The sequence below is a fragment of the Solea solea genome, chromosome 15, assembly GCF_958295425.1.
Source record: "Solea solea chromosome 15, fSolSol10.1, whole genome shotgun sequence".
Classification (NCBI taxonomy): Eukaryota; Metazoa; Chordata; class Actinopteri; order Pleuronectiformes; family Soleidae; genus Solea; species Solea solea.
Genome location: NC_081148.1, coordinates 16,553,304 through 16,575,918, shown reverse-complemented (window position 1 = coordinate 16,575,918; position 22,615 = coordinate 16,553,304). Strand labels below are relative to the sequence as shown.

The window sequence follows — 22,615 nt, the reverse complement described above, 5'->3', positions numbered from 1 at the left end:
GGAACACATCCTTATTTTATGGAGCGGCTGGCAACCCCAAGTTGAGTTAATGTTAAACTATCCAAGCGTCAGCCAATCAAATCACATCTACAAGTATTCCACAAGCACTAGCCAGTGTTATTTAGGTTTAACATTTAGCTGAAACACTACACAGCCCCAATCAGAGCTCTCTCTTGGACAAGACTGTTCTCCCTTATACCATGTTACGTGTTGGACAGATTGTATCCAACATCACAAACACAATCACTTTAGCAACTGTAAAGTGACATCATCTATTGCTCCGTAGTTATGACAGAAGCTGCTTTGCAGACCTCATATAGCCAGCTCCAGCACCAAGCATCAGACCGGCACTCTGTCAACCGGTAACCCGATGTGAGTCCAGCATGAAGGCCTGTACATGAACAGAGAAATGTGTTTTCTCTCCCAGGACTGGGAGAAAAGAATGACATCATTCTTTGCTTTGGGAGTTCTCACAGCTTGTTCTGGACACATTACCTGGGCAGAACATTTTTCTCATGAGGTGATGGACTAGCGACCTGTCCAGGGTGTACCACAGGCCCCCCTCGACCCTCATGTGGAGGATAAAGCGGTAGAAAGTGGATGGATGGTGTCCGAACATCTATTGTGTGATTGTCCAAAATTTGAAGTGCGTGTCAGAACTGTATCCTTGCCACCTCAAGAAAACGCTTGCAGTGCATGTGCAGGCCTTTCCCCCTTCACCTCTATATCTTTTACTAACAACAACATATATCCACATTGTGAGCGAGCTATCCATTTCCATGAGAGTGGCTGGTCACCGCTCTCTCCTCTCATTCTGCTGCTTGAAGAGGATAATGAGGAAGATGGTGCGCTGTGTAATGCCACTAACACTCGTCTGTTAGATAGATGCATTAGGTTTGGGCCACGGTGCGCAGAGATGAGCCCTCACTTATATTCATCACTGTTGATTTGGTCCAAATTGTAATTTAACAACAAATCAATCATCGGGGTAGTTCTAACCTTTGCTGCAAAGCTTTTTACATTTTCCCTGAAAGCATCTCTTCGACGGGGGATTTAAAAGCAGCCTGCCTGCTTTATTTTTCCATTTTGGAACAATCCTTACAATAAGAAGACCTCCTGCTCTTGTTTTTGTATTTATGATCTTGACATTAGATTTTGGGAAAATATCCATCCATCCATTGTCTACTGCATGGGTCCCTGGAGCAAAACCCAGCTGACACAGGGCGTAAGATGGGGTACATGCTGGACAAGGCACCAGTCTACAGGCGCTTAAGAGCGTGTGGGAAAATATCACTTTTTTCTGAGAGATACTGTGATGTGCTATCGTTTATATAAAAAGCTTCAATTCAATATTCACGGCATAAAGTACTTAAGACATAATGGAGCGTTGATACATTGACACAATGGGAATATTAGCTACTCTACATTTCAATGCAAGGTAACGACTTAAAGATGGAACCATGAAAAATAGTTTAGTAGTACTTTCTTGGGGTAATCGTGTTTTATCAGTTCCACATTACTCTTTCATTTTTTTTTTCTTTCTGTGTCTGTGGTGACACATTATCTGTCACGACTGAGCAGGCAAAGCGGAAGGAGCACACAACATGAGTAAAGCAAATGATGCTAGTGCTTAAAATAAACCTGGATGTTCAGGACTTCACCATTAGGATTTTCACCACAATCGCGAGTGTGGCTTCTTGTGAACGCGGTCGTGTCATATTGTAAAATGCACGTGCCAAGAGCGATCAAGCTGCCTCCGAACAGCTGCCCGACTACGTGCCTACATGTTCGGTCACAGCTGCTGCGGTTTCCTTCACCTGGAAGCAGTCCGAGCAAGTACCGCTGTACGGAAAAAAACAAAGACGGGTATATAGCACATAACTTACCAAAGCACTGTAGAAACAACATAGAACACACCACAGCTTTTTTTTTTTTTCATTTTCTCTCTCTCTGTACGTGTATGTGTGTGTGTGTGTGTGTGTGGGTAGGGAGAGGGAAGAGAAAACTGGGTTATACAGCCACAGTTTCTTAGAGACCACAGACTGTTTTGGTATTTACTCCGAGGTTCTTGGAGCTTTAGAGCGGTGCTGGCATGACAAACTGAAGTGGAATTGTGCTGCTTTCATTACAAAAATGTCACACTACTTAATTATTCATAGAATGGAACATATGCTATATTTAATTACACTCGTACTATATTTTCAATATGATACGACGCGTCCCAATTTAGGTGATCGTGCCCAACTGATCCGTCTCCCGTGAGGATGAATTAAGGCTGCGATGAATGCAGAACATAAACAAAGATACGTTTTAGTGTGAGGTGAAGTCACGTTAGTTTGAACTGAAAGCAATTAGTAAGTAACATTTAACAATTCATTTAGAGGCAAAAACTGTTATATATATGGTCGATTGACAAGGTGGAGGATAGCTATGATGGCATGGCAATGTAAAGCAGTAGGACAATATGGAATGAACCAGTTAATTTGGGTTATATTAGGTTGAAGCTTTCTTCACATAGAGCAAGTGATGGCACTATGTGGCACCTGGTTGATTCAGGCAGACAGCAGGTTCTAAAAATCTCAGTGGCAGAGAATTGAAATAAATTATATCCATTGCCGGACATTGTGTCTGGGTGTGTGACAAGTTGCTCTCTGTGTAATGAGGCAACTCCTCCTCCTCCTCCTCCTCCTCCTCCTCCTCAGCCAACTGCATTCAGACACACTGCAGGACAGACACGGACAACTCTGAGACATTTTGGATGGAGCGCGGCTACATTGGCTTTCTTCTGGCTGTCACTTTGGATCAGTTGTCAGAGTTGTGAGCTCACAGTCAGACAGATGTCAGAATCAGATGTGCAAAACTAAACACAACAGAGGAGAAATCCACTCGCATCCTTTTCATTGCATTCTCGTTTTATTGTGGCCACACTCGATATTTCAGTCAGCGAGGCATCAACTGTAATGTGATTGTCTTCCACGAGCGACGCAATGTGCATAATCAACAGCACAAGCCCGTCAGAGATTGCCGTTTGCCTGATAGACAGTTGAGTGTTTTTTGGTTTAGTGTTACCAGCACAATAGCAGTGGGATCACTTTGTCAAGGGGATTAAATGGATTTTCGTCTCTGGATTAGGATGTAACCAGCTGGGTACATTTGTGAAAGTGTGTGTTTGTGTATGTGTACGTGTGTGATAGGAGGCTTGTTTTAATGGTCCCCGTCAGCTGATGCCGCTGTTAGTATCTTTTCTACAGAACCATACCAAATGAAGCATCATTTACTGCAGTAAAGGCTGCTGAAATGTGATTCAAAAAGAAGCCCCGGCAATACTAGACGTACAGTAGTTTGCTTAAATGACTGTGTTATTATCCTTTATCCAGTCAAAATTCTCTTCAACCCTTATTGTGTGTTTTCGTATGTGTCACAACGTCATAACTGTGTATCTTTTGTCTCCTGTAGTGGGTCAAATGTGATTATAAGTGAGAAGATAATGTGTTGATTCTCTAAAGCCATATTTAAGTAGTCAAAATAACCCTAACCTCTAAACCTGATATTAACTTGGGTTTTCGATTACCAGTAATTAGAGGAAGGGAATAGCTAAGATAAAGTAAATTATTCATCGTATGCACAATCTAAAATAATCTATTAAATGAGTGCTCTTAAAAGTGGGTGGGGGGGGATTGATTAGTTATTATATCGGTGACAATCTCTGGGGTCTTGACATCAACAAATGGTTTTGATTCTTTTACTTTCCTCATTTGGTCACTTTGCTACTGTCAGCTTCATGCCTGCGCCAGAATGCTTTTACAACAGCGAGTGTCTCATCATCATCATCATCATCATCATCATCATCATCATCATCATCACGCTTACATTTTGTGAACAAAGTGCACTTAATAGTTTGATTATGATCCCGGACAAAATTTGATTTAAAAATTTGAATGAATCAATCCTGTGGTGTGAAAGAAATGCTCGTCTTGTAATTTGTTCACAAAATTATGATTTTGGATTTGGTGTTTGTGCATGGTGTCTGATTTGGAAAGGGAACCCCCAGTGGCAATGGTAAGTGTTGGGTCAAAAAACAAAAAAAAATCGCTTACATCTGGGTAAGAAACCATTTTTAAGAGGTAGGAGGTTATTTTTTTTTTGAGTGGAAATAAGGTGTTTTGTATCCATCTGGCTGCATGGTTACAGTAACTGGACTGGCAGGACCATTTTTGTTGGAGACACTGCATGCATCATTTCAGTTCCTTATTGTTTTATGGAAAAGTAACAGTATGGTATAGTATTATCTTGTGCATTTTAACTTTTGAAATTAAGATATTTGAAAAGGATTCCATCTCCAAACAAATCAGAAGCACTTCATGATGAACAAAATGGTTCCTTGCATAGGAAGTCTATGGCGCCTGATACAAAAACACTCTGATTTCATTGGGTTTGCATGCTTCCAGTCACATAATGGTGTGAAAACAGTTTATTTTCCCCACTGGTAGCATGATGCGTACCTCACCTAGTACTTGACCAACCTGCAGATTTCTCTCTTGTTCTTGTATTAGAGTGACAGATTTTACACAACACTTTTCCCACCTCCACAAACCTCACCTTGATTGCTAAAACAAAATAAAATAAAAACATGTTTCCAGTATGTGCTCACTGATCGGTGCTTTCACTACCAAATCACCCGAGTAGAGGTCCAGTAACACGAGACCCCCACTGCCTGTTCTGAAACCGTAGAGGCGCCGTTGCTTTACTACAACCAGCTCTATTTATTTAGGTTATTTTCTCTCTCGGTGCACTTCATCACATGTGGACTACGGAGCAGCTTCTCAATTAAGAAGAGAGAGAGCAAGAAAAGCAATAATAATAATAGAACGCTGTTTACGGATTCCTTTGAGTCTGCTGAATTGGATTATTGATATCATAGTTAGAGTTTGTAAGAAAAAAAAAAGTCAAATAAAGTAATAAAATAACAACATGATCATGTGCTCCTCATATGCCTCCTGCTCAATGCCACAGACTTGTTTAAAGTAATTTAAGGTTGTATGGAATATTTTAAAAAGGGCTCATTCAGTCGCGGCTCTTTTCTGTATTCCTGTATTTTTGGAAAATACACAAATGCCCTCACTCTGCTCGAGGTACAATAGGTACAATAGGTCACTTGCATGTGATGTTAAATGTCTTGCATGGTTACAACATGCAATGGCCAGTACTAGTCTGCATGCTGCTTAATGAATGTTTTCCTCTCTTTCTCTTTGCCTGTCCGTGCTTCCAGAAGACAGCCCTAAAGAAGGTGGGTATATCACTGCACTTGTTACTTTTCATTATTGCTTAAAAAAAAATGTATGCCTATACAATTGTAAGCCACTGCTTAATGCTGGTCATGGTATTGATATTACCAGGATGGTAAGTAATTGCTGGCTTCTCCTCCCCCTAATTTCTGCTTTATAATTTTTCTTGTTGGCCATCTTTTTATTTGTTGTACATCATTTTATTTTCAGAGCCAAAACATTTGAGCTGATGGAAAATTAATTTGTGTTTAAAATGATAAAATAAGCAACCAACTGTCAATGCTTTTTATCTCTATTTTTAATTAATTGCAAGTAAAACAAATCATCCTCAAATGTCACCGTTACTGCGAAGTCTTAAATCACAATTAAAACAATGTTTGGTTTATGATTATCTGAGCCAAATGACACAACAAGTGCCCAAAGTTTAATTTAGCTCGCCATATTGCTGCGTACCTCAGTGCTTGCTCATGGTAATTGCACTCGTGATATAATGAGCGTGGGTATTTAATCACTTATTTGGATATGCAGGTTTTATTGGGTTGAGTATGAATAAAATCTGGGTGAGCATACTGCTATAAATAGTGACACATTCTCGGTGAGACTTTTGCTGATTTGTGGCCGACATTAGCACATGTTTTTGAAACGGCTAATGACAATGTATGCGTTATTGCACAACAAAGAGCCCATTAATGGGAAGGAGCAGAAATTGAATCGCTTGCAGTCAACTTGGCATCCTTTCCTTGAACAGCTTCTAATTATCACACAGCAGGGATACAGACATTTTTGCTTATTCTTTCATTTATTTTTCTCTATTTAACTCAAATGTTACATGGACACTTGACTGTTGTTGTTGTTGTTGATGAAGGTTAAGGTTAAACAGTCTTCAGTTATATATACTGTATATATGTAGGGATTTATGCCAGTGTTACGTGGGAGGAGCACGTTTGCAGACTTCCTCGTCTTGAGAACTCAGTCGGAATATAAATATCTGAATGCTATCTCGTAAGTGGCTGATGACGCATTGCAACCTGCTTCGGTTGACCAAATGTTCATCGTGCCCACCCTGTCTTGTTCATACTCCTCTTGTCTCTCACTCCGTCCCACTCTCTCCCTGCCCCGACACTCCTGAAATAACACAGACATCTGCTCTGACGGAGATGCCTGTGTGACAGTTTCGCACAGTTTCCCATGATCCCTTGTTCTCTGCTGACTGTGCTCTTGTTTTCCTTTAAGGTCTGGCATACCTGATGATGGGCGACCAAGGTATGGGCTCTGTTCCTTTATCCCATCATACCTCCATTGTCCATTCCTTTTGTTGTTGAAAATGTCTGTGTGTGGCTCTAATGCTCGGTGCTTGAAGCTTCAGATATGGGTAGTGGCTGTAGTTTTTGTTCTCTTTTTTGAACGACACAGTTGATAATCACTCCGCTCTCTGCTTTTGTTGCCGTGTCATTTCTCTCCGTATTTTCTGTTTGTGCTTTTAATTATTCACGTCTACTTTCCCACTCCTGTGTTTTATTATGTTGTTGCTCAAGTAAAGGGACATTTGCAATAACATTATTAGGGCACAATGCATGGCAGTGGAAAATGGCTTACTGAATCTTTAAGATAATCCTCGTCTGTCCATGCCACTGTAATGCATGTTGGGAACGTCTACACATTCTCTCTTATCATCCCCATTTCTGTGCCCTCTTCATATCTAATTTAAACCTCCATTTGCGGTCACACATTACCTCGTATATTATACATATGTAGCCATCAAGCCTCTTTCTCCACTCCTCTGTCCTTTCTCCAACTTGACCATGGCACTTATCGGTGTCTCCTCTCCTTTTGTTCTCCCTTTGTGTCTGGGATCTGCTTTCTTCATGGGACATTTCATCAATTCTCATAGGTAAAAGTAAAGGTACTGCTGTTTCAATTATTCAAAAGCATTCAACTATGAGATCAGTGTTTTTGCATACTCATACTCATGCTAAAGGAAGTATATAAAGTCACCGGCATTTAAAAAAAATAATAAATAATGCTTTCTCCAAGGTAGGTGCTGCCTCTGCCTTGCATTCACCTTGTCAAAGCTGTACTCACTGTGTCTTTTTCTGTTGTATGCATGGGAATCATAAATGATACTCATGCAGTCATTTGAAGTCAATAGTGTCTGTCCTGTAGTTCATGCGCATTCACTACCATCACCCAGGTGTAACTGCAAAACTGTGTTTTTGTTCAAATAATGGTTTTTTTTTGGGGTTGCGGGTGAAGCTTGATCATAGTGTTGTGGGCCTTCCATCCTGGCTGTGATCCTCTACTCTCTGTGGGGTAAGTGGACTTCTGATCTTTCCCATTTGACTCTCCTCCTCAGGGCAGAGAGGGGAAGCTTGGCTTGTAAGGTCCCTGCTGGGCATTCAAGGTAAAACTTTGATTTCTTTCCAGTTGGTTTAATGAAATAAAGCGAGACGTTTTCATGACCTGATTTAGGCACGGGCAACTTGAATGTCATCGAGTGTGCTTGACTATTAACTAAATTGCAAATTGTGTGAAATCAAATTTCCCGACTGACAATTTGAAAAGTGCTTGAGCACGATGAAATTCAAGTGTTCCACCTACAATTTACCTCAATTTTTTTTTTTTTTTTTTAATAGATATCATTTTTAATTTTATGTTGCTCTTGTTGGCACTTGGACATTTTACTGTGTAACTACCTCTAGTTTCACAAACTCACATGCAGACATTAGGTATATTTTTATTTCTTTATACTAGTGGTCACCAACCTTTTTGAGCCCAAGGCCGAGGTCAGGGTCTATTAAAGCATCGAGAGGAATAAATGCCAAAATACTTCCAACTAAAGGCCTTTTATTTAGGCAAACTCTGGCATATGAATCCGTTCTTGCCCTTTTCTTTAAGAACTGTAAGTTATAGAGGCATATGGCCTGGTTTCTGTTTACATCACAGAATTATGTTCATAGTATGAAGAAATATCAACACAGTAGATCATATGTAGTGTCATTAATAAGAGTAAACTGTGAAGCTTATTGTTATAAGAGTGCAGCGACACTGCTTTCCAAACACGGTCTGAAGCTAAACAGGAAGTTCACGCATGGCTGCTTGAGTTTGGTGACATTACATATGTCATATGCACTTGTCTTAAACTGATGCAAAAAATAAATTCTTCCTCCCATTCAGCCTCACGCTACTACAACAGTTTTACAGCTGATGCACAAAAGAGGATGACGCTCACAGATCAGGCATAAGGTCATTGTGCATTTAGTTTTCCTATAATTTTTGGGGTTGGCGACTCCTGCTTTATACCATAAATGCATTAGTGTGTTTTATTAAATACAAATACTTGTGAGTCATCTGAGCAGGTAAGTCAAACTGTGAAAGTACAGTGTATTGTTTTTTTTAATTTACTGTGTAAAATAATGCTGCAAGTGTACAAATCACACACACACGCATGCACACTGTCCCCCAGTCCCTCCCTCATTTCTTAAGGTAAGTGTCATTTTAATTTTCAGCACATGTGTACATGATAACCACATGACAATTGATGATAATTACTTAGACAATGTAGAGTTTTACACATTTCATACGTGGCGTACTTTGAAATGAGCGTTTGATACTTCTGAAATAGTTTGTGGTGATGTATCGCACAGTGTAAGGCGTCACATACTGTATAACGAGCAGGATTTTACTACACGGGACCAAACGCCCAGCTTTGATGTAGCAGACGGAAAGCCACAGGGGGAGAGTGAGAGAATGCTGACAAGGTACAAATTTGACATGCGTTGCACAAAGCTTCTAATTCAGGCCTTGGATGGTTGTCCGTGTTTGCAGCACAGAGTGAAAACCTACAGTCGGTCCAGTAGTGTAGTGTAGTGTGTGGTCAACAGCACATATTGCCCATTTGACTATTCAATCCTGAGCTGAGGATAGGGACCTGTGTTCATTGTCTGCGTTAAGCTTGTGTGAATATTGTGTATTATGTTAGGCCCCCCTGAGCTCCTCCTGTGTCATGTTAACCACTTGTGCAGTTTATCCTCTGTTTGATGGCGCCGGCTCCTTTGAGGACAGGCTGGTTTATGTATTGGGCTTTCAGCTGGTGCACTGCCACTAGATTCATAAAACCTTGTTCCCATCAGCTCTCGAGTGCAGGCCGCACAGCGGGATAAATCATAATACCACGGACACACAAATCACCGGGCATTTAATTGCTGTCATCACAATGACTGCCATGAACTGTGGCTTAAGAGTTAACTGCGGGCTGTGCTGGCTGGCTTACAGGTGCATCTAGGCTATTACTTAAGTGCTATTTTTATTTTATTATACTTCCTAGAGAATTTTGGTTTCTCATCTGTTTGCACATGTGTTTTTGTAGTTTATATGACAATTTCAATTTGTGCGGTATTGCCTCCTCTGTTTATTATGCAGCGTGTGCTTTCAACTAGACACCAAACACTTAAAGCTGATTGGTACCAACAAATAGTGATTGAGGACTCATGTGTAGCCACCATCTACAAGCCAGAAATGGTGCAGTTTAAGTTTGCCGGGAACATTTTGCTCTTTAGTTTATTACTCTGATGATTTATTACACTGTTTGAGTTCAATGTGTGTGCATCCAGTTATATTCTCATATGTACCATGGTTTGTGGGTGTTAAGTAAAAAAGAAATAAATAAATAAATACTTCATATAAATAAACCAAAGATGGATCTCTTAGTTGTTGTATGATAGTGAATGAAACTCAAAAGGCTAGGTCGAGAAAATAATGTCACTGACCAAAACCCCCTTAATTAACATTACCTAATACCAATGCAGTTAGATAAAAGTTTGTTATACAACTAGATTTTAACAAAGGCCATGGCTCTCTACCAACAACAGGCACCAGTCTTATCCAGTACATGTGACTCGGCCATGAAGAAAAGGCGTCTTTAAGGACGTGTGCAAATGCATTTCTTACTGCATGGTACTGTAATGCGTAATACTTAAGCAGGGATACAGCACAGCTCAGGGGGTAAGTGCTGTAGGAGGAGTGTTTTTTGTGAAATAGGCCTTGATGTGTAATATGTGGGCATTTTCTAGTGCCACATCCAAACCTGTAGTTTATGGTATTTTGGATGAGACCTTGCAGTTTTGCCATTTGCAACCCTGCACATCTCTCAATAGATTATTCCAACTCAGATACTTTAAACAAATATTTGCAATACCTTCACAATATCTGCTTTAAATAAGAAGTAGTTCATGAACTCTCATTCTGCAGATGTGAGTGAGGTTATTATCTTGTCTGCTTCGTTTGTTTGTATTGTAATTTCTTTTTTTTTTTTTTCCATGAATCATTCTGTATAGTAAGTATATACATCACAGCAGCTTTACTGTTTGCTCCTGGCCTTAGTGTTTGTCATTAGACACAGTACCGGAGTCATTAGATTTTGTCTGGTACGACCTCAGTGAGGTGACATTTGTACCAGAGTGTAGAGGAGAATGCAGCAGAGTGGTGGGTTCACATATGGCCTGTGTCGTCTCACAGCTTTTCTTTACAGGTAGATTGAGATGATAGCTCTCTAACAACTTACTTTTACACATGACTGTACAGGCACATGTCAGTTAGAAAACAATGGAACACATTCTTATTCATCTCGGCTGCGTTGCTCGTTGTGTGATATTGACGACTATGCTGTCGGTTGGAAAGATTGTTTTTTCAGTAGATGATGGGAGGGATGTTTTGATGTTTTTAGCCACGGAGTCAGCACATTGCAATCAGACCCTGACAAGTTACTTTAAATAATGGAGAATAGCATGATGGAGTGCAACTTGCCAAGGATTGTTTGCCATCTTTATCTGACAGGTAACACAACAGCATGTGGTGTGTGCTGAATCAACAGCAGATGCTGCCTTTGTAGTTCCACGTGAAAACGGGTACACCGCCAGTGAAATGTTACTTTCAGCTTCACTTACTCCCTCAGCTTTAACATGATATGCATAAATCATGTCCACGAACGCTGCTTTTTCATATTCATTTCATTGAGTCAGATTTTGTTAATTAAGAAAAGCTAGATGTCCTTTATTGAAGGTGGGCCCGAGTGCTTCTGAAGATCTGACTTCTTATGTCTGCTGGAGGGCATACTTAGAGTTAAAAGCAACATGCAGCGAGTGGTCATCTGTATTCTCATCATGTGAAATGTTTGTGGAAATGCTCTTTGAGTAGCTGACTCAGACTTTCAACAAAAACTCAATTAGGTTTATTCCTGAGGTCTTGGCATATGGGTATCATCATCGCCATCTGTTCTGAAATCCTAAACTGAGAAGCCTGACTGAAGCACATACTGCATATGAATCAGTATCTCCTAGTTTTTTTTCCCCTCTAATAAGCAAAGGGTTGTAATAATATTGCATAAAACATTAAAGCAATATAGTAATAGTTTACTGGTGATTTATGGTCAACACATTCAGCAAATCTCTTCCGTATCTACAGTGTCAAACAGTGCTTTAAGGGAAACCTGCTTTTTTTTTTCTGCTGAGAAACCCTCAAGTCTTTTAGAAAACCTTTACTTTTGCAAGCCTCAGCAAATAACTCTGTTGACAGACCTAAATTTTAAAGCTTTGCACGTCAGTTCTTGAAAAACTTGGAAGTGTGCTTTGAATATCATTGCATGTATTGGTGGAAAATTTACAAATCAAATAATATAATTAATGATGAATTGTAGTTTGCTGCACTAACACCTAATTACACAAATATTGGCTCTGACACAAATGAATCGTCCTACTGGAGAAAGGAAAGTGGTGCCACAGTATACTGTACTGCATGTACGCACTGAGAAGAAAATGTTACAGGAAGTGTGTCAAAATAATTTCTACACCTATAATTACTTTCGCCCTAGTGTAAAAATCATGATTCATGCCAGAGTAAAGGGAGAAGTATGAATAATTATTCTGCAAACTATAATGGGGCATGCTCAAATAATGACATATACAGTAGAAATGTATTCTTACTTATAGCTTACATTCACTTAAAGCAAGGTTTTCTAAGTTCATTCGAACAATTTTAGTTCAGGAAAATTAAAATCGTCTACGTTTTTGTTTGCCAAAGGTGTCAATGTGGACAACAAATGTCGCTTTCATTCCTGTATTTGCCAGGTTACTTGTTCCGTACACCACACTTGGGCCCTCAGTGTTTGTTACAAACAGGGTAATTGTTTCTCCAGCTGTACAAACTGCCTCTGTGACCCATCAAGAACAGACTCCTTGCAGTGCTGAAGGAAAGAAAAAAGGCCTGTAATTGCCTGGCGTGAGATTTGTGTATCTTGACATAGCAGATTGGCAAGCCGACACTAAATCTCCTCACATTACCGATTCTGCTTCAGAGGGGCAGACACGAAGACTAAGAGGCTGTGCAGGACTGAAGGACAGAGAGACATCTCTCTCTCTCTCTCTCTCTCTCTCTGAAGAACAAGCAGAGGGGAATGGCTAGAGAAAGGATGAAGGGGTACATTGTGGCAAGAATGTGGTAAATATTGAGAGGCATGTGATTATAACGCACACAGGAAAAAAAATATTCAGTCTGATGACCAATTATTAATTTTTGTTTTCTTTTTGAGGGAAATTGGACATACTTGTTGGGCGTAAAAATGTTTCTGTCTGCCTGATAGTCATATTTTGCGTCTGTACACCAGCCTCAATGTCATTATCAGGCAGTGGTGTAACACTGTAACGACAGGTACCAGTGCAAGCTTTTATATACCTGCTAGTTACTAATAACTCCAACACAGAACACACACTATATACAGTATATAATAAACAACTATGTGGCCTTTTACTTTGGCTTTTGTATTGGAAAAGTAGAGGGGAAAAGTCAAAGGAGGAGCGGTCAGAACCATGGACAGCGCTTGGTCAGAGTGCTGAGAGGTAAAACAAAGCTTGAGCCAGAGCAGAGGAGCTGTTCAATGTCACCGTGGTGCTGAAATGTCCACTGACTTACAAAAAAGGTTGTGTTTTTTTTTTTTTTGCAATAACACAACAGCAATTCTAATTGAAAAATAGGCAAGTGTTTGGATAGTAATAATAGTCTATAGTGCACGCAATGGCAATGTAAAAAAAAAAACAGCACTATACACAATTGATCCGATAAACCACTTTACTGCAGAGAAAAGCCTCTTTTTTGCAATGTATAGGTCATACAGAGAATGAACTCGCCTTATTGTCACACACAGCAGAACATGCTGCGACATGTAAACAGTATGAGCTCGTTCTGGACGGCAGGGCTGAGGTAGTTAAATGAACCCTCAGTCCGTTTGAGCAGCTCTTGCAGCACAGGGTCACAACTTGGAGCAGCAGCTCGATAATTGCGAGAAACTTTCCACTGTTCAGTTGTACCAATGTTTCCCCGTGTCCCTGAGAAGGATAGGTTGCAAATAGCCAGTGTTAGTTTCACATGAAATGTGAAAGAGTGCAGCTTTATGCATGTCCTTCTCCAGCTGCACATCAATGGTGCCGTGGAGTTTCCGTTGTTCATACGCCACACAGGCTCCAACATGTAACTGAGAGGACTCATGGAGTTCAATTTTCATTGTCCATGCATTATTATAGAGGGGTGAACGTTGGTCTCCAAATAGCTTGCATGGTGAACAGTACGCACAATCCAACTTTCAATTTCCTTTGCTATCCTTAAGATACCTGGTTGTTGACTCAGCGGTGCAGGCAGCTGTGTGGATGTCGGCTGTTGTGGCACTGCTGCACTGCTACTAGGAGGGGAGTCGACCATGGGTTGGAGATTGTTCTTAAATAATCCAAAAGGATCTAATTTAGGGAGCTTAGCTGCTTTCTCCTCCTGTTCGTTATTTCCTGCCTGTATGCACAGATTTAGCGCCTAAACCTTGTACGCATTGTCTCATCACATGATGGAAAAAGAGACTTGACATTGGACAACTGTCGGTTGGACAACAAACAAATATAGTACCCAGCATTCATCAGTTCAATCTATTATAGAGGAAGCATACCACAAAATATATATTTGTATTTATTTTATTTGGAATAAGTTTTATTTATTTATTTTTATTTGCTAACGATTTTACCTCAAAAAAAGGAAACCATGATAGAGGTATGAATGCATGGTTGAGGGTTTATATAATAAATAACATAACAGGAACAGTGGTACACAAACTCTGTAGCACAGCATAGATTATAAATCCCAAACCCGCCTCTCAACACGGGCCCCGGTGCTGCGACACCCACAGTTGTCGCCACTGTCGTCAGCGTCATCACTCTCTCCTTCACATCTCTGGTCTGTCACAACTGACAGGTTTTCAGATTTTGGAGGCACTTTTCTGTCTCTTCACATGACAACAGAATCCACGACAGCAGACTTTGGATTAACATTTATCAACGTCGCTCCCCAAAGAATATTTATGACAAAAGATGACTTTTCCAAATCTAGTGGGGGGGGGGGGGGGTCGAGTGAAGAAGAATAAAAAGCGTCGGATCAATATGAACAAGGCTCATCTGGCTCCCCAGGTAGAGTGGAAGGAGATCTGCTCCAGATCAATATTGCCGGTCGATGCCGGTGAGAGACCGCAGTGATGAAAAACTCTATTTCTTGGCCCGCAGAAAGGAGTGGATGAATCGTAGCAGAAAACAGATAAAAGCCAGATACCTATACTGGAGCTGTAGACTGTGAAATGAATCGTTTGCATGTCGGTTTGTTTAGTTATATTCCAGCTTTGAGATAATGGATTATGGCCATTTTTACTGGCCTCCACTGGTGGAAGGATGCCAGGCGTTATTGTGATGTACTGTAGAGTATGAAATCACATTTATGCCTCTTAGGTGTTGAGATATAAGATCAAAACACTCATAATACATGTTTATAGAGTGATGTATTTCGAGTATGAAATCACTTTTATGCCTCTTATATGTTGAGATATAAGATCAAAACACTCATTATACATGTTTATAGAGTGATGTATTTTATTGCAGTGCTGCTTTGTGTCGGTTATTTAGGAGCGCAAGCAAGTAGCTTAGCTATTTTCAAATGAATTATTATACTGTCAGGTTATGTCTCCTCCCAAAAACAATGTGTCGCTCAATTTGAATGCGCAGAAGAGTCAGCTTTTGCCAATTTCTGTGATTGATTTAGTACATGAACTATAATACACTGTAATTGGGAGTTTTTGCATGCACCATTCTGTGAATAATTTTGTCCAGCTGCTCTCACAGAATGCTGTTTCAGTGATGCATAGCAAGGAAATGGCAAGGCTCCCTGGGGGAAATTGAATAGTCCGTTTCCAATCGAGTGTACCCTGAAAAATCCATGGGGGTCAGTGGCAATTTGTCTCAGGAGGTCTGCACTGAGAGTCATTACACTCAAGACCAACATGTCCCGAGGGACAAAACCATTCTTTAAAGAGAGACTTGTATACTCCCTTTCGATGTACATAAAAAAAAGAAAAAAAAAGTCCCTTCCCTCCTCGTTTTTCTTTTGGCAAACAGGTATTTTTTTTCCCCCCTCTGTGCAAAGAAGTAACATGACTTGTAGGTTCCACAACAGCACAATAACCACACAGTATCAACCATTCCTTATCATAGTGAAGGCAGCATCTCATTAAATGTCCGTTTTTGAGTCGCTCATGTACATGTACTAGACTTTGATGATGATTTTTGCTCAGATCCCACAGATGTGGAGATTAATGGCAAAATATGCCGCTATTAATCATGATTGCGTGTTTAAGCGCAAGATGTTAAGTTCTTATTGTACTATATATGTACATTAACATGTACAGACTACATATTATGTCCTTTATTGCTGTCATAGGCTTTTTTTGTTATTGTTGCTCAGTTAAATCTTTTTTGAACATTTGAGTTTGTTTCTGAGAGAACGACAGGATTCATCTACAGTGAGTGCTGACTGGGTCACTAATTTGAAGGCTGGACACTTTTCGCTGTGTAATTTTATCCATGTGTTTAATTTGCTTAGTTTATTGCTCAGCGATACTTTTGGCGGACAGAAAAAAAACATGATGAAGAGAAATTCACTGCAACTTTCAACTCTTTTCATAGACAGTAAATAAATTTTCGTTTTTTTGTCCACTGGTAATTAAAAAACAGCAGCTGTGCTCAGTACGGCGTCGCGTAATATGCCGGAAAATGGCAGCAACACAAGTTTTACATTTAAAGCCATCCTGCTTAATTGTATAAAATGTAAAGCCTTTCCCTCTGCACTGCTCATATTTGATTCCCCCGTCGTTCATTGCTCTTCATTTAAGAGAAAACCGATATATAAAAGACAGCGGGAGGTTATTTGACCTCACTATCTGCTGTATCAGTGACTTCGACATCAGGTCGGCTTGTTTTGGCTTGTTTTGATACCAGGCTACTTTTCAGAACACACGCAAGCAGAAATAAAATCTGGGATTTAGGGCAATGATGAGTGTCAAGTTGTTGCACTTTAAATAAAAGTGAGACCTGGATTGATTGGTACTGTATAACCTTTAAAAATCCATATACTGACATTTTCACAGTGTCATTAGGGAAAAAAGTACTTTTGAAAGACGTTGTAGTCAATATTTACGTGATTTTCTTCACATTTCTTCAAGAAAATATATCCATTGAGAATTGAATACATCTAAATGTAATTCATTTTTAACACTTTTCATGCTCTGGTTGACAATGATTAAGTAGCTTTCTCCATTTTTCAATTATTAAACGTGTTTTTAACTGTCCATGATGACAGCATTGTATTTTAAATGATATCTTAATGCAACACTTCTCATCTTTTTGTAAACAAGATCATTTAGTAGAAAAAAGATTTAAAAGGTGTGTTGCAGGAGTCATAATATCTATATCATGGGATAAAATGAAGAACATATCATCCTCATCTCTTCTCTCTGGTGGCATTCACACCTCTCATGAATTATAGATGAAACTAATTGTTTCATTTGTGGTTATTCCCTTTAGTATTTGAGTATAATATTTCTCCCTGATCTCTATCACTGTAAGTCGTGCGATTTGTACAAGCCTCAACAAAACCTCTTATTACAATTAAGCTACTTGAGGAATGATAATCTTACAAAGAAATGACTGGTCTGTGTTACAGTTGTCTCGGTATATTGTAGCAAATCACAGTGGGATAAATAAAGGAGGGGATTCATTGATTTGAAGTTTTGAAGTTATTCAGAACTAAATTCGGTGAATGTGTCACAGCAATTACTGCAAGTTTGTACGTCACTATTTAAATTCTATTAGGTACAGTGTATCAGCTTGATTTAGAAGTTAATTCACAATAAACCTATGCTCTTAGAATTAAATGTTATGCTTTATGTGTCGCTCAGTTGTTACACACAGTGAAACTTAATCTACTGCCTTTTTTAAATGGATGATAAAGACAATTCGCCAGCAAATTGTTTGACATTTGATGAAAAACAATTCCATTGCAAAAATGAAACAAGTAATATGTTTGCCGTTAATGCTCGATAAACCTTGTGCTGCCACTGGAGAATGACACTACAAACCGTAAATATATTGCCTGTAGATGGCTCTGCTGATGCCATAACTCCCCTGTCCCTGAGCTCAGGTGAAGGTCAACGGGGAGCTGTCAAAATATCCGTGTCCCCATATGAACGTGCAACTATACAACAAGGCTCCCAAGAATTAAACTGACTGTCTGAATCAAGCCCAGATGGAGCATTCATTTTCATTTTGTCAGCTGTTATTTGTCCTTCTGGTTTTGTGGGACTAGATTGTCCTATGAGGGACAACATGTATATACTGTATATATATATATATATATATGTACATATACCCATTATTCCAGGTAACAGCCTCTGTTGGGCAACTTATTTTACATAATTATACATTATGAGAGGAATCATTATCCCTAACCTCTGCTGGGGAAGATGTTCTGGCATTGTTAGGAACTGAAGTGTTTGGCAAAAGCTCCAGCCAATATTGGTTTAAGTTAACGCCGATGATGCTGAAGAGAGTAGATTACATCAGTCAGCGTCACAGAGCACGTCTTTGTCAGACATTTGGAGATTTTCTTCTCACTAATATTAAATTCTGGTGTTGAGAATCGTGACTTTACCCACAGGAAATTAAAACTCAAACCTCAATACAAAGTTGAATCCTAAATAGGAGCAATCGAGTGCTCTCTTCAAGAAAACTCTTTCATATCCTGGGTCTGTCTGTCTGTCTGTCTGGCTTATTGTGGTTTAATTGTGCTGACAATGGTGACATTTAAGCTATAGTTTCAGTAAAGAGTGAAACATAAAAATATCAACATTTATAAAAATGTATAAAATATTCAAAACAATGATTTGGGAGAGATATATTATGTCAATCATGATCAAATTAACAACTAGAAATAAGTCAAATTTGGGAGGGAAAAAAGCACAAACGGAATGCATTATGGTTTGTTGCACTAACATTACTTTATTTCTTCAGGCAGGCAGTTCCAGAACCGTGGGGCTTTTACTTCAAAAGCTCGGGCCCCCCCTGAGAATTTGGAAGACTTAAAAAGCCCGTCAGAGAATCTGAAAGTGCAAGCTGGGATAAAAGATAATACATTTTGTAAGTCAGACAATTAAGAGCTTTAAAAATACTTTAAACAACTTTAACCTCAATTAATGTACTGAAAACCTGGGTGATGTTTTCAAATTCTTGACTGGGCAAGCGAAAGTGCTGTAACAGTAATCCCAGTGTAATTTCAGTTAGAAAGTGTCTTTATTACCTATAGGTTGAATTCTGACTATGTTCCTTGGTTGATGAAATACTAGTCTATGAACCATTGATAAATAAATAGTTGTTGTTAAGTTATGCATACAGGGAGCTACTGTTAATAATGAATAAATACTGTAGTTTTTCTGCTGCTGGGAAATCTGCTTTTTAAACTATTTAAAGCCAAAGCACCTTTAATTTGAGTACGAGACTTAATGGCAGTTTAATAGCACACATACCCACTGTGCAGCATTTAGAGATTAATACAATAATATACAATAAATAAAAGCATATTTCCTGAACTTGTTTAACGTAAAATCAAGCCAGTTTAAAATGAATGTCATCACAGATATGAGATGTGATGATTACACCTTCTTATTTTTTTTTACTTAACAATATGCATCACCATGCTTTTTATTTTTAATATATATCCTGGCTACAAACAATAATATCCAGACAGTGTGTATACATACGTGTACATATATATATATAAATGTATTGAAATTCCAACTGAATAATTTAAATATAGTGCGTTATGAATTGTTTTGTAGCAGCTTTTTTTGTGACATTTTCATGTCACAGAAAAATATGAGAGATGAAGTTTGTTTTTTTGGTATTAACTTGTCAGCGCTGTGTGGTTCTCGAGAAGCGTTATTTTAATTTGACCATTTACCATCGCTGGAGCTGCCTTTGCTGTTAAGGTGTAATTTGGAGGCTGTGTCAGGGACTAAAATAGACCTGGAGATAAGAGCTGAGGATGCCTTGCACATCATTAAGTGTGAAATATAACAACACGCCCCTGAGCTGCCTACTGTTCCCCTGGAGAGACGACAGCTAGATCGGGCGCTGCGCAATTATGGCTGAGAGAGCCATGGACCTACCTTCCCTCCATTGCTTCATTTTAAAACTGCTCTGATGGAGAGTGTTTCCACTTCCACTACAAGATTCACCTGATAACAGAGCAACAAATTCCTTTGAATGTTGTTTGTTCCCTGATGTGATAAAGCAATGAAGAACCTGATGCAGTTCTGATTGGGTTTCTGTTCCTTCTGAACTGCCTCTTGCTCAGTTATAGCAGTGCCCGAGCTTAGAGTGTAGCTTTAGAGGGAAATTATTTCTAACTACTTCATAAACTCCCTGACATATTTCCTCTGAAAAGGCAGGATGCTATGCTGCTCTACTTCGCCCATCCTTTTTGTCCCATTTGTTTGCATGAACAGCACGACAACTTTGCTCTGAAACAGCTTATTACAGAGGCACAGCATGTTTGGCTGGAAATGCAGGCGAGGTAGCATCATCATAGCCGTCCATCAGCTTTTAAATATAATCAAATGCCTCTTCAGTGAGTCATTTCAACACACATTTGGAGCTGGAGAATAATTAGCAGCAGTACGACACAACAGGAACAGCGATACACCCAATCAAACACCAGTTTTCAGTTAATATACAGTACATCATGGGCATCTTCAATACTCTATAAGCACTTGAAATGTTACACCAAGAATCGCCGTGACGCTACACGGTTTCACAGTGAACGGACAATGAATCATGTACATTACTAAGGGAAAGAATTGAATCCTATGTTGACATTGGTATTTTCCAATCTTTCCAATATCCTCCCCCCACTTCAGAACCCCGGGGGATCCAGAGATGAGTTTAAAACATTTTTTTTTCTTTAGAATGCTGACATGCTGTTCTCCTGCTATTAAATCCATTTCTCACTGTCAATGGAGCAGGGGCAGCTTAGATTTGAATGAAGACATGCTGCTGCTATGGGACCTATGCTACATATACACAGTGACATGGAGTCCATACTGTGCAATGTGTCAACTGTAAACTGCTGGATTATTTGTGACTATAATAAGAAAATGTATTAAAGACGGTATCGTTTTTTGTTTTTTTTGGCTAAACGTCATTGTAGGAGTCGTCTTTAAAAGTAATTTGTTTTTCGATGCAGTATTTGACAAAATATCTATTTATTTAAGCTATTAAGTTATTTTTGGTGCTTCATAAACAGGAATCATGTGAACTGCAGCAGAAATGAATGTGATTTCACATAGTAATCCAATAACTTCAAATTACATTGTATTTCAGCAGATGTTTAATAAAAATGTTCCCAGTTTTGTAAAAAAAAAGAAGGGATATTTATGTAGTTTTCTCTAGAAACATATAGTTGATCATTTGTAATTGAAATTCTATGACAGAATTTTGATGGGATGTAGAATGCCTGTTTATGGTGTCAAACGTCAGTGCCGTTCGCATGTCGCGCTTGACTCATAATTACAGATTGTTGCAGCTGTTCACCAATGTACTAATTTATATTTAATGAACGCAATATTATGTATGATGAAACGATCCCGACTCATGGCCCACTTTTTTTTTCATCAGCTTACACCATCACATAGAGTCCGCGAAAGGCTTTGTTATCATGGAGGCAGCTCAGTTTCCTAATGCTGCTCAGACTTCCCCGACCATATCACAGTCTGAAAAAATATATATTTGAAATAAAGGAAGAATGAAATTGCATCATAGGAAAATAGAGACATGTAGAATGTTGGTACGAATGACCCGTGCGCAATCACTCTGAGCTGTGTATTCCCGACATGTAAACATAAATATGACTCATTTACACACTGATAACAAAAGAGCTGACAGTGGATTTTCTGGTACCAAAAATTATAGCTTTGAACGTGAGTCTTATAAGAGGAAACAAAATGGCCCTGTCATCAAGAACATGCCATCTATAATTCTTTGACCCCCCCCCCCCCCCCCCCCCTTCCATAAACAGTTATTCTGCCTATATACCGTCCTTGGTGCCAGACGATAAATAAGGGGAATTAATTTGTGTCAGGGTGACAGGAAAGCACTGCCCTGTTTGGCAGGAAAAACAGAGCAGGGAGCGTTATTAATGACCAGACGGGTGGACTGCAAGGACCACAGTCGCTCAGTAAGAGGTCGGGAGAGAGGAAGGCGAGCCGTGGGGGTGCGGGAGGTGGGGGATGTGGAGGAAGGAAACTGCGTGCTAATGCAGGAATAAATGGAATATTCACTAAAGTGGTCAATCAACTGTGGAAAGTAGTGTTTAGGATGCTGGAACACCAAGCAATACTCAGCACTTCTCAGCTGTTCCTCTTTTTTTTTTTCACCAAACTTTGCAGTGTTGATACTGCTTTAGCTTTCAGGTGAATTGTCTTCACTCTCAACACAGGTGGGCAGCTGCGGCTCAGATGGTATAGCGGGTCATGGGGGGGATGTGACTGTCTCCTATAGTCTGTACGTGCTGAAATACCCTTGGGCAAGAAGACACTGAACGTGTTCTCCTGACAGCTGTGCAGGTAGCATGCGAATGGCAAAATAGCACAGGACCACAAACGTGCTATAAAATAAATACAATTCTTTTTTTTTCCTTTTCAGTTCCATTAAAACCACTTAAGTCTTGCTTTCTCATGTGGTATAAAATAATTGGCAGTTAGATTTGGTGTAACTCATCATTGACTATTTGACGGAATCAGTGATTCAGGATTTATGTTCTGATGTAATTTCTCAGTCATCTTCTATTAAAAGTGATGTAGTCCTTCACAATTTCCTGCCCAAGTTAGGAGAGTCTTTCTTATCTGAAACGACATTGTCTTTGTTTTC

General features: G+C 39.4%; 1 protein-coding gene across 30 annotated transcripts in view; it reads left to right on the top strand.

The window, feature by feature from the left end:
* LOC131473667 (neurexin-1a) overlaps nt 1–22,615 on the top strand; it is a 218,391-nt gene that overhangs the window by 12,030 nt on the left and 183,746 nt on the right. For 8 of the 30 annotated variants that reach the window (XM_058651068.1, XM_058651066.1, XM_058651084.1 and 5 more), the window contains exons 3-5: nt 5,270–5,287; nt 6,519–6,548; nt 7,639–7,686. The exons of 5 other annotated variants lie outside the window; for them this stretch is intronic. In XM_058651068.1, coding sequence (XP_058507051.1) covers nt 5,270–5,287; nt 6,519–6,548; nt 7,639–7,686 — 96 coding nt within the window. Of the gene's footprint in view, nt 1–5,269; nt 5,288–6,518; nt 6,549–7,176; nt 7,189–7,638; nt 7,687–22,615 lie in introns of all 30 variants that reach the window. 17 more of the 30 variants (XM_058651086.1, XM_058651079.1, XM_058651076.1 and 14 more) reach the window with 8 other exon arrangements.